This window comes from Salmo trutta, chromosome 5, assembly GCF_901001165.1.
Source record: "Salmo trutta chromosome 5, fSalTru1.1, whole genome shotgun sequence".
Taxonomy (NCBI): Eukaryota; Metazoa; Chordata; class Actinopteri; order Salmoniformes; family Salmonidae; genus Salmo; species Salmo trutta.
In genome coordinates, this window is record NC_042961.1 from 4,028,352 (window position 1) to 4,043,686 (window position 15,335).

Consider the following 15,335-nt stretch of genomic DNA (forward strand, 5'->3'; position numbering starts at 1 on the left):
ACACTCGTCCGCCCCATCTTAACCCTCAGTAACACACACACACACACACACACACACACACACACACACACACACACACACACACACACACACACACACACACACACACACACACACACACACACACACACTTGTCCGCCCCATCTTAACACTCAGTAACACACACACTCGTCCTCCCCATCTTAACCCTCAGTAACACACACACACAAACACACACACTTGTCCGCCCCATCTTAACCCTCAGTAACACACACACACACAAACACACACACAAACACACACACACACTCGTCCGCCCCATCATAACCCTCAGGAAACAACTGGAACAAATCCTATTTTATTGCGGCTTCTCCGAGTGCAAAGGGCCACTAGTGTTCTCTGAGCCAGTTCCTCCCTCTCTGGTGCAGTGGTGTGAACACCTGGCTTCAAATAGTATTACAAATCATTTCAAATGCTGTATCTATGTTCCATTTGAGCTTGCATGGTGCAATGTAACCAACAGAATAGTCCCAAAACTGTAAACCCCACCCACACAAGGCAGGCTAAATCAAATGCTCAAAGTATATGAAAGATCTCACCAGTTTTTGGTAGTGTGGTGTCTTCAGTTAGCAGCCCAGAGAGGGCTAGTATTTCAAATCAAATCAAATTTTATTGGTCACATACACATGTTTCGCAGATGTTATTGTGGATGTAGTGAAATGCTTAGTTGTGTGGTGTCTTCAGATAGCAGACCAGAGTGGACATTGTCTTCAGATAGCAGACCAGAGTGGACAGTGTCTTCAGATAGCAGACCAGAGTGGACAGTGTCTTCAGATAGCAGACCAGAGTGGACATGTGGGACAGTGTCTTCAGATAGCAGACCAGAGTGGACAGTGTCTTCAGATAGCAGACCAGAGTGGACAGGTGGGACAGTGTCTTCAGATAGCAGACCAGAGTGGACAGTGTCTTCAGATAGCAGACCAGAGTGGACAGTGTCTTCAGATAGCAGACCAGAGTGGACAGTGTCTTCAGATAGCAGACCAGAGTGGACAGTGTCTTCAGATAGCAGACCAGAGTTGGCAGGTGGGACAGTGTCTTCAGATAGCAGACCAGAGTGGACAGTGTCTTCAGATAGCAGACCAGAGTGGACAGTGTCTTCAGATAGCAGACCAGAGTGGACAGGTGGGACAGTGTCTTCAGATAGCAGACCAGAGTGGGCAGGTGGGACAGTGTCTTCAGATAGCAGACCAGAGTGGACAGGAGGGACAGTGTCTTCAGATAGCAGACCAGAGTGGACAGGAGGGACAGTGTCTTCAGATAGCAGACCAGAGTGGACAGTGTCTTCAGATAGCAGACCAGAGTGGATAGGTGGGACAGTGTCTTCAGATAGCAGACCAGAGTGGACAGACAGTGTCTTCAGATAGCAGACCAGAGCGAGCAGGTGGGACAGGAGAAAAGAGCACTCAGTGTCTACCCCTGCTGGAATTGAACCAACAACCTTGGCATTGCTAGCACCACATCCTTTACCAGCCAAGCTACACAGGACCACCATTTCCTGTTTCCTAACATAACAGGTTGAGCTATTATTGAGAGTAAGTACACTGTTAATCTGCCTGTATGGTTCTCCTCCCTCTCTTGTTAAACCAAGACTCTTAACAGAATGCAGGACGAATTCATAGTGTTTTGATCCAATCTATAGCCTGACCTTATTTCCAGAACATCTTGTTTGGAGATCAGGAAGTAGATCATAAACAATAGTGAAATAAACAATAAAAAATGAACAGTAAACATTACACTCACAAAAGTTACAAAAGAATAAAGACATTTCAAATGTCATATTATGTCTTTATACAGTGTTGTAATGATGTGCAAATAGTTAAAGTACAAAAGGGAAAATAAATAAACATAAATATAAGTTGTATTTACAATGGTGTTTGTTCTTCACTGGTTGCCCTTTTCTTGTTGCATAAGGTCTCAAATCTTGCTGTTGTGATGGCACACTGTGGTATTTCATCCAATAGATATGTGAGTTTATCAAAATTGGATTAGTGTAATCTGAGGGAAATACATGTCTCTTATATGGTCATACATTTGGCAGGAGGTTAGGAAGTGCAGCTCAGTTTCCACCTCATTTTGTGGGTAGTGTGCACATAGCCTGTCTTCTCTTGAGAGCCAGGTCTGCATTCGGCGGCCTTTCTCAATAGCAAGGCTATGCTCACTGAGTCTGTACATAGTCAATGATTTGTATTCAGGTATTCTGCCACTGTGTACTCTCTGTTTAGGGCCAAATAGCATTCTAGTTTACTCAGTTTTTTTGTAAATTCTTTCCAATGTGTTAAGTAATTATCTTGTTGTTTTCTCATGATTTGGTTGGGTATAATTGTGTTGCTGTCCTGGGGCTCTGTTGGGTCTGTTTGTGTTTGTGAACCGAGCCCCAGGACCAGCTTGCTTAGGGGACTCTTCTCCAGGTTCATCTCTCTGTAGGTGATGGCTTTGTTATGGAAGGTTTGGGAATAGCTTCCTTTTAGGTGGTTGAATAATTTAATGGCTCTTTTCTGGATTTTGATAATTAGCGGGTTTCGGCCTAATTCTGCTCTGCTTGCATTATTTGGTGTTTTACGTTGTACACAGATGATATTTTTGCAAAGTCGCAGAGTCTCAATTTGGTGTTTGTCCCATTTGAGAATTCTTGGTAGGTAAGCGGACCCCAGATTTCACAACCATAAAGGGCAATGGGTTCTATAACTGATTCTCTCTCTGTCTTTCTCTCCTGTCTTCCCTCCATCCCAATATTAACATAATAAAAAATGTAAAAATCTATATTGTCAATGGGACAACAGTAAGAACAATAACCAAGGGTCAAAATAACCATACGTTTAACAATAGCAATAATAAAAGAGGACAGGTGCTGGTTGATTGGTCTGTCAGACACTGTCCTTCATCTTATGGCAGGCAGCAATGTAGTGCGCTGCCAACCCACAGCTCTCTGCGTCCTCCCCCAACAGGACGGGTAGCCTATCCTCATCAGAGAGGTCTTTGAAACCTTGAATAAGGCTTTCAAATTTGGGGAAATGACACTCTCTAATTATTTTATATTTTTATATTTTGTCAGGAAATGCAGTTCTGTCTCAGTTCCTCTCTTTCTCGCTCTGTCTCTCACTCTCTCTCTCCTCTGAAAGTTGTTGCCACCATCTGTAGAAGTAAGACGGTTTCTGAGTGCAAAACGAGAAAACAGAAAACATCTGCAGAAGGGAAAGGATAACATTTCATGAATTAATTAAGGAATATATTAGAAGTTGTTTTGCAGGCTTCCTGGTAGACTCATCAGGGTAATTGGTGGTGTCTAGGAACAATTAGTTGTTATAGGAAAGGTTAGTGCCTTGTCTCCGGGTTGGACTGAAGCGTTCAGGGGCCAACGAATTTGGAATAATGACAATGTCTCACTCAAACTTGCTTCCTCTGGATGGGTGGATGGATGGATGGATGGATGGATGGGTGGATGGGTGGATGGATGGGTGGGTGGGTGGATGGATGGGTGGATGGATTGATTGATGGGTGGGTGGGTGGATGGATGAGTAGGTGGATTGATGAGTGGGTGGGTGGGTGGGTGGATGAGTAGGTGGATGGATGAGTGGGTGGGTGGGTGGGTGGGTGGGTGGATGGATGGATGGATGAGTGGGTGGATGGATGAGTGGGTGGGTGGGTGGGTGGATTAATAATGTTTGGTGATGTCTCACTCCACAGAGAAATATATATGGTGTCATGGCAACCTTTGCACGAGTTGTGGATGGCCTAGTCTTGTTTGGGGAAGAGGAAGGAGGCAATGGTCTGATGTGACCATTCTAAATCAGACAGTCAGTCAGTCACCAAGACCAGTCAATCAGTCAGTCAGAGAGTCAGTCACCAAGGTCAGTCAGTCAATCAGTCAGTCAGAGAGTCAGTCAGTCAGTCAGTCAGCACAGATCTCTCCGGTGCTCATATGAGAGATGACCTTTTCCCCAACTGGACCACTCACAAGACACTCTTTCTGCATGAGCTGATGCCTCAGTCCCTCAGGGAGACCGGGTGTGTGTGTGTGTGTGTGTGTGTGTGTGTGTGTGTGTGTGTGTGTGTGTGTGTGTGGGTGGTCTGTGTGTGTGGGTGGTCTGTGTGTGTGACTGTGTGTCCCTTAGGGGACGTGTGTTCAGGCAGCCTGAGTCTTTCGTACAACAAATTGATCAGGATCTGAATGGCATATTTATTTACAACAATCTACACACAGCTGTGTTTACTGTTTACCAGCAGACAAGAGACACCAAACACTGGAACTATAAAGATGAGCCAGACAGGTGTGCCCTTGTGATGTCATTGTGTTCCTGAGCAGGGTGATTTGTTGAGGTAAAATGGGGTGTTGGTCCTATAACAGCCCTCAATAGTTGTTTCTTTCTTCTGTTTTACAGTACTGCTCGTAAATATTATCATCTAAATATATGGTGTGTGTGTGTGTGTGTGTGTGTGTGTGTGTGTGTGTGTGTGTGTGTGTGTGTGTGTGTGTGTGTGTGTCTGTGTACATGGTGGTGTATTACTGATATTACAGAGCAGATAGATGGTCTTCTACTCCTCAGTCTAAAGGGGTTTGGAGCATGGTCCTCTCCTCCCTACACTTCCCTCCTTCCTCTCCTCCCTACACTTCCCTCCTCATCTCTCCATCCTTCCTCTCCTCCCTACACTTCCCTCCTCATCTCTCCATCCTTCCTCTCCTCCCTACACTTCCCTCCTCATCTCTCCATCCTTCCTCTCCTCCCTACACTTCCCTCCTCATCTCTCCATCCTTCCTCTCCTCCCTACACTTCCCTCCTCATCTCTCCATCCTTCCTCTCCTCCCTACACTTCCCTCCTCATCTCTCCATCCTTCCTCTCCTCCCTACACTTCCCTCCTCATCTCTCCCTCCTTCCTCTCCTCCCTACACTTCCCTCCTCATCTCTCCCTCCTTCTTGTCTTCCCTCCCTCATCTCTCCCTCCTTCCTGTCTTCCCTCCCTCATCTCTCCATCCTTCCTGTCTTCCCTCCCTCCCTCCCTCATCTCTCTATCCTTCCTCTCCTCCCTACACTTCCCTCCCTCACCTCTCCATCCTTCCTGTCTTCCCTCCATCCCTCCCTCATCTCTCCATCCTTCCTGTCTTCCCTACATCCCTGCCTCTCCTCTCCCTCCTTCCTGTCTTCCCTCCATCCCTCCCTCATCTCTCCATCCTTGCTGTCTTCCCTCCATCCCTCCCTCCCTCCCTCCCTCCCTCCCTCCCTCCCTCCCTCCCTCCCTCCCTCCCTCCCTCCCTCCTTCCTGTCTTCCCTCCATCCCTCCCTCATCTCTCCCTCCTTCCTGTCTTCCCTCCCTCCCTCATCTCTCCATCCTTCCTGTCTTCCCTCCATCATCTCTCCCTCCTTCCTGTCCTCCCTCCCTCCCTCTAATATATGGCAATGACCTAAAGGAGGGCTTCACTGCAGAACTCAAATAATATCAAACTCACGGATGTTGTCAAATTTATAAGACACTTGGCGTTGCCTAGCAACAGATTGCCACACTGTGATCCAACAGATATAGGGAGAGGGGGTGGGGGGGTAAGAAAGGAGAAGAGGTAAGGAGGGAGAGGGGGGGAGAAGAGGTGAGGGGGGATATGAGGGGGAGGGAAGGAAAGGAGAAGAGGTGAGGGGGAGAGGAGAGTGGGGGAAGGACGAGGATAGAAGGTAGAAAGACGAGGGGAGAGAAGGGAAAAGGTAGAGAGGAGGGAAGAGTGGGAAGGAAGTAGAGATGGGGAGAGGGGATACAAAGAGAGCGGAGAGGGGTGAAGGGAGAGAAAGTTCTGTGGTTGAACAAGACTAGAGCCTCAGTACAACTGAAGGAAGGCTTTTAGTCTATGCTCTCTGACATTTCACTGTCATTCCAGGGGCTCGAGCAGTACTTGGACCATGTTGTAGTTCAGAATGATGGAATCTAATAATGGTGTTTGGATATACATGTACATGTAGCAATAGTGCAGCTGAAAAGTTCCAAGGCTGCGTGACCAAGGCTGAGTGACCAAGGCTGAGAGACCAAGGCTTTTTCAGACCCCCAGCTGTTGCGCTAGACTAATGAGTCCAGTTGAAGGAAAATCCATTGATGTGGAGGAAGTTCAGTCCAGATGTACTGGAGAGTAGATAGTGTGTATCCTAAATGGTACACTATTTTTGACCAGGACCCATCAAAAGGAGTGCACTACGTTGGAAATAGGGTGCCATTCGGGACGCAGCCTTCATCTCTGTGCTGTGACTCATCATCAGGATAGATGGTCTGGAGAGACACTATGTCTGCATCCCAAACAGCACCTTGTTCCCTATATAGTGCACTACTTTTGATCAAAAGTAGTGCACTACGTAGGCAATAGGGTGCCATTTGGGACTTGGGCGTAGTCTCGTTTGACACAGTGGCTGTGGGAAGAGTATGTACGTTAGAATGGGCTCCTTTCAAATACACAGCCGTACCGGCATACCGAGACGTCGGTACTCATCCTAAACAATCCAATAAAGTGAGTAAATAACAAATTAATCCCTGCCTTTTCAACGAGTGCTGCAACTCCTTTCTGCCTCAAATGAGTCCTTTTAGAAGGTTTTCTGGGTACTTTTGTGCTGTAAACTAATAGTGTATCAACTGTATCAAGACATTCATGTATCTGTCTGTCTCTCAGGTCAGTTATCTGTTAGAATGCTCTTGGAAAGAGGAGACTTCATAGAACCTCAAAAAGTAAACATTACTGGAGACGCTAATTAACGCTAAATAAGTTAATTGCTTTGGCCCACAGTTATTAAATATGATTAGCTAGCCAGCTAAAATTGTTCGTTAGCAATCGCTTCTAGACTATTTTGACTAGGTGCAGCAGCGCTGCTGTGTCATTGACAGCCTGTTTTCTAAAAGGACAGCGTGTCTCCGCTTGTGCTAACAGTAAATGACCATTGTGACACGCATCCCTGCATACACACGTTCTATGGTTCCTACAACGATACATACAGAATGTGTACTGACCAGTAGACCATGGTTAGTGTTCTCACAATATAAAGCAATAGGGATTTGATTTATCATATATCATCATTCACTTGTTAAACTGAAATTATGAAGGAAACACACACATCAAAATCAGTATGCACTTCATAGTTAAGGGTTTTGAGGGTGAATATGGAGAGATCATTTTGTCAAGAATTGCATAATTCATTACCTGTTTGGAATAGTACTAGGTTAAATATTCATGAGTTATATCTCTGTACTGATGTCTGTAATCTACTGTTGTTTTAGGTTCAGGGGAGCAACAAGGCTGAGAGTGAGAGGGCCAACACTACAACAAACTGTCAACAGAGTGTGTGTGTATTGTGTGTGTGTGTGTGTGTGTGTGTGTGTGTGTGTGTGTGTGTGTGTGTGTGTGTGTGTGTGTGTGTGTGTGTGTGTGTGTGTGTGTGTGTGTGTGTGTGTGTGTGTGTGTGTGTGTGTGTGTGTGTGTGTGTGATTTACTCTTAGCATTTAATTATCAAAGAACATAATGGAACTATTCACCTCAAGTTGAAAAGGTGCTCTCTTTCTCTCCAGCCCTTTATACATGATTCACTCTTTAAAACACACACTACACACACACCACACACACCACACGCAATACACACTATACACACAATATACATTCACCACACACCACACACTACACACCACAAACACTACTCACCACACACACGACACACACCACACACGACACACACACCACACACCACACACCACAGACACCACACACACCACACACCACACACCACAGACACCCCACACACCACACACCACACACACACACACACACACACACACACACACACACACACACACACACACACACACACACACACACACACACACACACACACACACACACACACACACACACACACAGAGTGTCTAAAGTCAAAGTCTATGTAGATGTGTGTGCCAGAGGAAGGGGAAGAGTGGAGTGACTCGTCTCTTTGTGTTGATTCCCTGTCTGTCTTTTCATCAGGGTTCTGATCCAATCCTCTCTAATAGATCCTCACAGCCACTGTCTTTGTCACAAATTGCACCCTATTACCGATATAGTGCACTACGTTTGACCAAGTGGTGCACTAAATAGGGAATAGGGTACCATTTGGAATGCAGACACTAAGTCAAGGGGGTGAAAACAGACAGTCAGTTTGTATAGGCCACGTATTACAGGCCTACTGTCAATACAGACAGTATTACATGGAGGGTTGTGGCAGGGATGTAGGCTACATTCAAGGCTTGGATTGAGACCTAGGAAGAGCTGATGGTGTTTATGCCTTAGTCTCTGTTGTAGCTGTTGCTGGTTGATTATGTACATTCAGTTGGTGTGGGCCTGGGCATGTTCTGAGACTATCTCTCATCTTAGCAGTTTGAAAGACTCCCAAACTCTGGACACAAACATGCATGCATGCACAGTCACCCACTCTCACACACATACACACAGACACACACAGTCACCCACTCTCACACACATACACACAGACACACACAGTCACCCACTCTCACACACATACACACAGACACACACAGTCACCCACTCTCACACACAGACACACACAGTCACCCACTCTCACACACACTCTCTCTCTCACACACACACACACACACACACACACACACACACACACACACACACACACACACACACACACACACACACACACACACACACACACACACACACACACACACACACACACACACACACTAGGCACTACTGCCCACCACAGTGACTGTGTGATGCCAAGCCACTTCATCTGAAGGAAGTCCATAGAGATTCATCTCCTCATTCCTCATGTGGACACTAATATTCTCTCATATCATCTTCATGTCAATTAGAGCAACTTTGATTAGTTTAAGTAGCAGTCGTTATCTCATTAAAGATGGCTAGTCTTCCAGAAACACAGTCACAACAGTTTTACAGTACAAAGTTAATCAAATACTCTCAATAGAAGCTCTAAATTAAGCAATAAGGCTTGATATGTCGTGTGGTATATGGTCAGCTATACCACCATATGTAAGTATGGTATGTAGTGTATAGCATATTGTGAATTTACCACAGCTAAGGCCATGTTCAAAGGCATGTCACATTGAGAATAACCCACACATTTTAACCAATCAGAAAACAAATCATAAACATGTTTAACACTAAAAAAACTGGGCATCAAGCCAACCTGTTCTGAGCCAATGACTAACAGTCTAAAAAATACGTTTCATAAATATGCTATCGCAAAAAATATTAATTGAGTTGTGATTATGAAGGTCTTGGGTAACATTATAATCCAATCAGAAATCAGAAAACCCATCATAACAACATGATACTGTATGTACGTGATTGGTCCACTGTGACCTCATCCTGGTGAAGGACCCCCAGCCATGCTCTTGGCCTGGGCTTGTTGTCACTACTGGCTGGTTGATTGATGTGGCCAGGGACACACACAGCTGGGTAGCAGGGTGATAAACCACAGGGGGAACAAAGACTAGTGTACCACATAGGGAGAGAGCAATTAAGCTGTTTGCTTCATGTTCATTTAAAGCTAATTAACTACAGTGCCCGACAGACAGGCAGGATGTGTCCCAAATGGCAGCCTTTTCCCTAATTAGTGCTGTACTTTCGACCAGGACCCATAAGTCTCTGGTCAAAAGTAGTGCACTATATAAGGAATAGGGGTACATTTGGGACTCAGCCAGACAGGAGCAGCTAGCTGGCTAGCCCCCTAGCCTGACTGTTGGCAATGTGTAGTAGACCCAGATGCCACTGGTGGGAACTTGTTGCTCCTTGTCATCTCTCTCTCTCTCTCTCTCTCTCTCTCTCTCTCTCTCTCTCTCTCTCTCTCTCTCTCTCTCTCTCTCTCTCTCTCTCTCTCTCTCTCTCTCTCTCTCTGGTATTAGTGTGTATGTAGACACAGCCCAGCTGACACTTGTGTGAACTTCTAGTTCATGTTCTCCATCTGACACCTGTCTCACTTCCTCTCGTCTCTCTGTGTGTGTTACAGGGTCGTCGAGGGAAGACAGGGGAACCTGGACCCAGAGGCCTACCTGTAAGTACTGATGCTGATGCTGCATTTCTTCCTTCCTTCCTTCTGTTTGCCACTGTCACAGACCGTTTCAGTTTGAAGTTGTATGGGATATGCATGGTATACATCATCCAATTCAATGCTTACTTGCAGACAGTCCTCCTGTATGGTATACATACGGCACATGCCTGTCAATCAATGTTTACTCCCACTAAACACACACTTCTGTCTCATGTCGAAAGATCAATCATTCAACCAGGAGCTCTTTTTAACTCTCACCTGCATGTATCTCACAAAGAACCAAATATATTCAGGTCTCCTTCATCTGTAGGAGAGATCCACAGTAGTCCTAATTGAGACTCCTCTGTAGGAGAGATCCACAGTAGTCCTAATTGAGACTCCTCTGTAGAAGAGATCCACAGTAGTCCTAATTGAGACTCCTCTGTAGGAGAGATCCACAGTAGTCCTAATTGAGACTCCTCTGTAGAAGAGATCCACAGTAGTCCTAATTGAGACTCATCTGTAGGAGAGATCCACAATAGTCCTAATTGAGACTCCTCTGTAGAAGAGATCCACAGTAGTCCTAATTGAGACTCATCTCTCAGAGGCATGGGTATCAGGGTATTCAATACTATCGACGCAGCACTATCGCCGGCCTAAGGTATCACTGAACACTGAGAAAATGAGCCTGAACCATCACTGTCACCTAAGAAAGGATCACTGTCACCCTAAGAACCATCACTGTCACTCTAAGAACCATCAATGTCACCCTAAGAACCATCACTGTCACCCTAAGAACCATCACTGTCACCCTAAGAACCATCACTGTCACCCTAAGAACCATCACTGTCCCCCTAAGAACATCACTGTCCCCCTAAGAACCATCACTGTCACCCTAAGAACCATCACTGTCACCCTAAGAACCATCACTGTCCCCCTAAGAACCATCACTGCGACTCTAAGAACCATCACTGTCCCCCTAAGAACCATCACTGTCACCCTAAGAACCATCACTGTCACCCTAAGAACCATCACTGCCAGTCTAAGAACCATCACTGTCCCCCTAAGAATCATCACTGTCAACCTAATAACCATCACTGTCAACCTAAGAACCATCACTGTCACTCTAAGAACCATCACTGTCACCCTAAGAACCATCACTGTCACCCTAAGAACCATCACTGTCACTCTAAGAACCATCACTGTCACCCTAAGAACCATCACTGTCACTATAAGAACCATCACTGTCACCCTAAGAACCATCACTGTCCCCTTAAGAACCATCACTGTCACCCTAAGAACCATCACTGCCACTCTAAGAACCATCACTGTCACTCTAAGAACTATCACTGTCACCCTAAGAACCATCACTGTGCCTCTAAGAACCATCACTGTCACCCTAAGAACCATCACTGTCACTATAAGAACCATCACTGTCACCCTAAGAACCATCACTGTCCCCCTAAGAACCATCACTGTCCCCCTAAGAACCATCACTGTCCCCCTAAGAACCATCATTGTCCCCTTAAGAACCATCACTGTCCCACTAAGAACCATCACTGCCACCCTAAGAACCATCAATGTCACCCTAAGAACCATCACTGTCCCCCTAAGAACCATCACTGTCCCCTTAAGAACCATCACTGTCACCCTAAGAACCCTCACTGCCACCCTAAGAACCCTCACTGCCACTCTAAGAACCCTCACTGTCATCCTAAGAACCCTCACTGTCATCCTAAGAACCATCACTGTCACCCTAAGAACCATCACTGTCACTCTAAGAACCATCACTGTCACCCTAAGAACCATCACTGTCACTCTAAGAACCATCACTGTCACCCTAAGAACCATCACTGTCCCCTTAAGGACCATCACTGTCACCCTAAGAACCATCACTGTCACTATAAGAACCATCACTGTCACCCTAAGAACCATCACTGTCACCCTAAGAACCATCACTGTCACCCTAAGAACCATCACTGTCCCCCTAAGAACCATCACTGCCCCCCTAATAACCATCACTGTCCCCTTAAGAACCATCACTGTCCCACTAAGAACCATCACTGCCACCCTAAGAACCCTCACTGCCACTCTAAGAACCCTCACTGTCATCCTAAGAACCATCACTGTCACCCTAAGAACCATCACTGTCCCCCTAAGAACCATCACTGTGCCCCTAAGAATCATCACTGCCACCCAAAGCAGACAGATCTCTGAATAACTGACTTCTCTCAAGACACTGTGACTGTGGTTTAAAAGTACACTTACAAGACTCATACAGTACTCATGTGCGAACATGCACGCAGGCGTACACACACTCACACACACGTTTCTATTTAAAAGCCACACTGTCATCCATGTAGCGTTCATCCAGTACTGTCATTAACACACCTCTATATGTACTGTCATTAACACACCTCTATATGTACTGTCATTAACACACCTCTTAGCACACCACCACGCCCAGAAATCTGCTCATTTTATTCTCTGTTCCCAACGCACTAGACTACCAGTTCTAATAGCCTTTAGCCGTACCCTTATCTTACCCCTCCTCTGTTCCTCTGGTGATGGAGAGGTTAACTCAGGCCCTATAGCACCCAGCACCACACCTATTCCCAGGCCCCAGGCACTCTCATTTGTTGACTTCTGTAACCGTAAAAGCCTTGGTTTCATGCATGTTAACATCAGAAGCCTCCTCCCAAAGTTTGTTTTATTCACTGCTTTAGCACACTCTGCCAACCCTGATGTCCTAGCTGTGTCTGAATTCTGGCTTAGGAAGGCCACCAAAAAATCTGACATTTCCATCCCCAACTACAACATTTTCCGACAAGATAGAACTGCCAAAGGTGGCAGAGTTGTAATCTACTGCCTGCAGAGTTCTGTCATACTATCCAGGTCTGTGCCCAAACAATTTGAGCTTCTACTTTTAAAAATCCACCTCTCCAGAGGTACCTGGAACCTACAAGGTACAACCGTAAATCCATAACCATGGGCACCCTCATAGATATCATCCTGACCAACCTGCCCTCTAAATACACCTCTGCTGTCTTCAACCAGGATCTCAGCGATCACTGCCTCATTGCTTGCGTATGTAATGGGTCCGCGGTGAAACGCCCACCCCTCATCACGGTCAAACGCTCCCTAAAACACTTCAGCGAGCAGGCCTTTCTAATCGACCTGGCCCCGGTATCCAGGAAGGATATTGACCTAATCCCGTCAGTAGAGGATGCCTGGTTGCTCTTTAAAAGTGCTTTCCTCACAATCTTAAATAAGCATGCCCCATTCAAAAAATGTTGAACTAAGAACAGCTACAGCCCTTGGTTCGCTCCAGACTTGACTGCCCTTGACCAACACAAAAACATCCTGTGGCGTATTGCATTAGCATCGAATAGCCCCCGCGATATGAAACTTTTCAGGGAAGTCAGGAACCAATACACACAGTCAGTTAGGAAAGCTAAGGCTAGCTTAGAAATTTGCATCCTGTAGCACTAATTCCAAAAAAGTTTTGGGACACTGTAAAGTCCATGGAGAATAAGAGCACCTCCTCCCAGCTGCCCACTGCACTGAGGCTAGGTAACACTGTCACTACCGATAAATCTATGATAATCGATAATTTCAATAAGCATTTTTCTACGGCTGGCCATGCTTTCCACCTGGCTACCCCCACCCCTGCCGGCAGCTCAGATGTTCTGAAAGAGCTGCAAAATCTGGATCCCTACAAAGCAGCTGGGCTAGACAATCTGGACCCTCTCTTTCTAAAATTATCTGCTGAAATTGTTGCAACCCCTATTACTAGCCTGTTCAACCTCTCTTTCGTATCATCTGAGATCCACAAAGATTGGAAAGCTGCCGCGGTCATCCCCCTCTTCAAAGGGGGTGACACTCTAGACCTAAACTGTTACAGACCTATATCCATCCTGCCCTGCCTTTCTAAAATCTTCGAAAGCCAAGTCAACAAACAGATCACCGACCATTTCGAATCCCACCGTACCTTCTCCACTATGCAATCTGGTTTCCGAGTTGGTCATGGGGGCACCTCAGCCACGCTCAAGGTCCTAAACGATATCTTAACCACCATCAATAAAAGACAATACTATGCTTCTGTCTTCATCGACCTGGCCAAGGCTTTCGACTCTGTCAATCACCACATTCTTATCAGCAGACTCAATAGCCTTGGTTTCTCAAATCACTGCCTCGCCTGGTTCATCAACTACTTCTCAGATAGAGTTCAGTGTGTCAAATCAGAGGAACTGTTGTCCGGACCACTAGCAGTCTCTTGGGGGTGCCACAGGGTTCAATTCTCGGGCCGACTTTTTTCCCTGTATAGATCAATGATGTCGCTCTTGCTGCTGGTGATTCTCTGAGCCACCTCTACGCAGACGACACCATTCTGTATACATCTGGCCCTTCTTTGGACACTGTGTTAACAAACCTCCAAACGAGCTCCAATGCCATACAACAATCCTTCCGTGGCCACCAACTGCTTTTAAATGCTAGTAAAACTAAATGCATGCTCTTCAACCGATTGCTGCCCGCATCCGCCCGCCCGACTAGCATCACTACTCTGGACGGTTCTGACTTAGAATATGTGGACAATTACAAATACCTAGGTGTCTGGTTAGACTGTAAACTCTCCTTCCAGACTCACATTAAGCATCTCTGGATCTGGTAAAAGATAATACAAATAAAAAACAACCGTTCTTTTGTATTTTTTGTTGTACCATCATCTTTGAAATGCAGGAGAAAGGCCGTAATATATTATTCCAGCCCAGGTGCAATTTAGATTTTGGCCACTAGATGGCATCAGTGTATGTGCAAAGTTTAGACTGATCCAATGAACCATTGCATTTATGTTCAAAATGTTGTATCAAGACTGCCCAAATGAGCCTAATTTGTTTATTAAGAACTTTTCAAGTTCAAAATTGTGCACTCTCCTCAAACAATAACATGTTTTTTTCTCTCACTGTAATAGCTACTGTAAATTGGACAGTGCAGATGAACAAGAATTTAAGCTTTCTGTCAATATCAGATATGTCTATGTTCTGGGAAATATTCTTGTTACTTACAACCTCATGCTAATCGCATGAGCTTACGTTAGCTCAACCATCCCGTGGAAGGGAAGTTTTAATACACCTAAATATATGCAAACAGTGAGCAGTAAAGGAATGGATTGTGTCATATTGATCTATTAGAAACACTTATCATCAATTCTGATACTACAAGGCTGAATGATTATTGTACAAACCCCACAGGGGTATATTAGGAGTGCTGTCATGCATACA

At 45.6% G+C, this 15,335-nt stretch overlaps 1 protein-coding gene across 4 annotated transcripts in view; it reads left to right on the plus strand.

The window, feature by feature from the left end:
- The window catches only part of LOC115193526 (collagen alpha-1(XIX) chain), a 258,296-nt gene that overhangs the window by 131,754 nt on the left and 111,207 nt on the right, over positions 1–15,335 (plus strand). For all 4 annotated transcript variants that reach the window (XM_029752231.1, XM_029752233.1, XM_029752234.1 and 1 more), the window contains one exon: positions 10,033–10,077. In XM_029752231.1, coding sequence (XP_029608091.1) covers positions 10,033–10,077 — 45 coding nt within the window. The remainder of the gene's footprint in view (positions 1–10,032; positions 10,078–15,335) is intronic.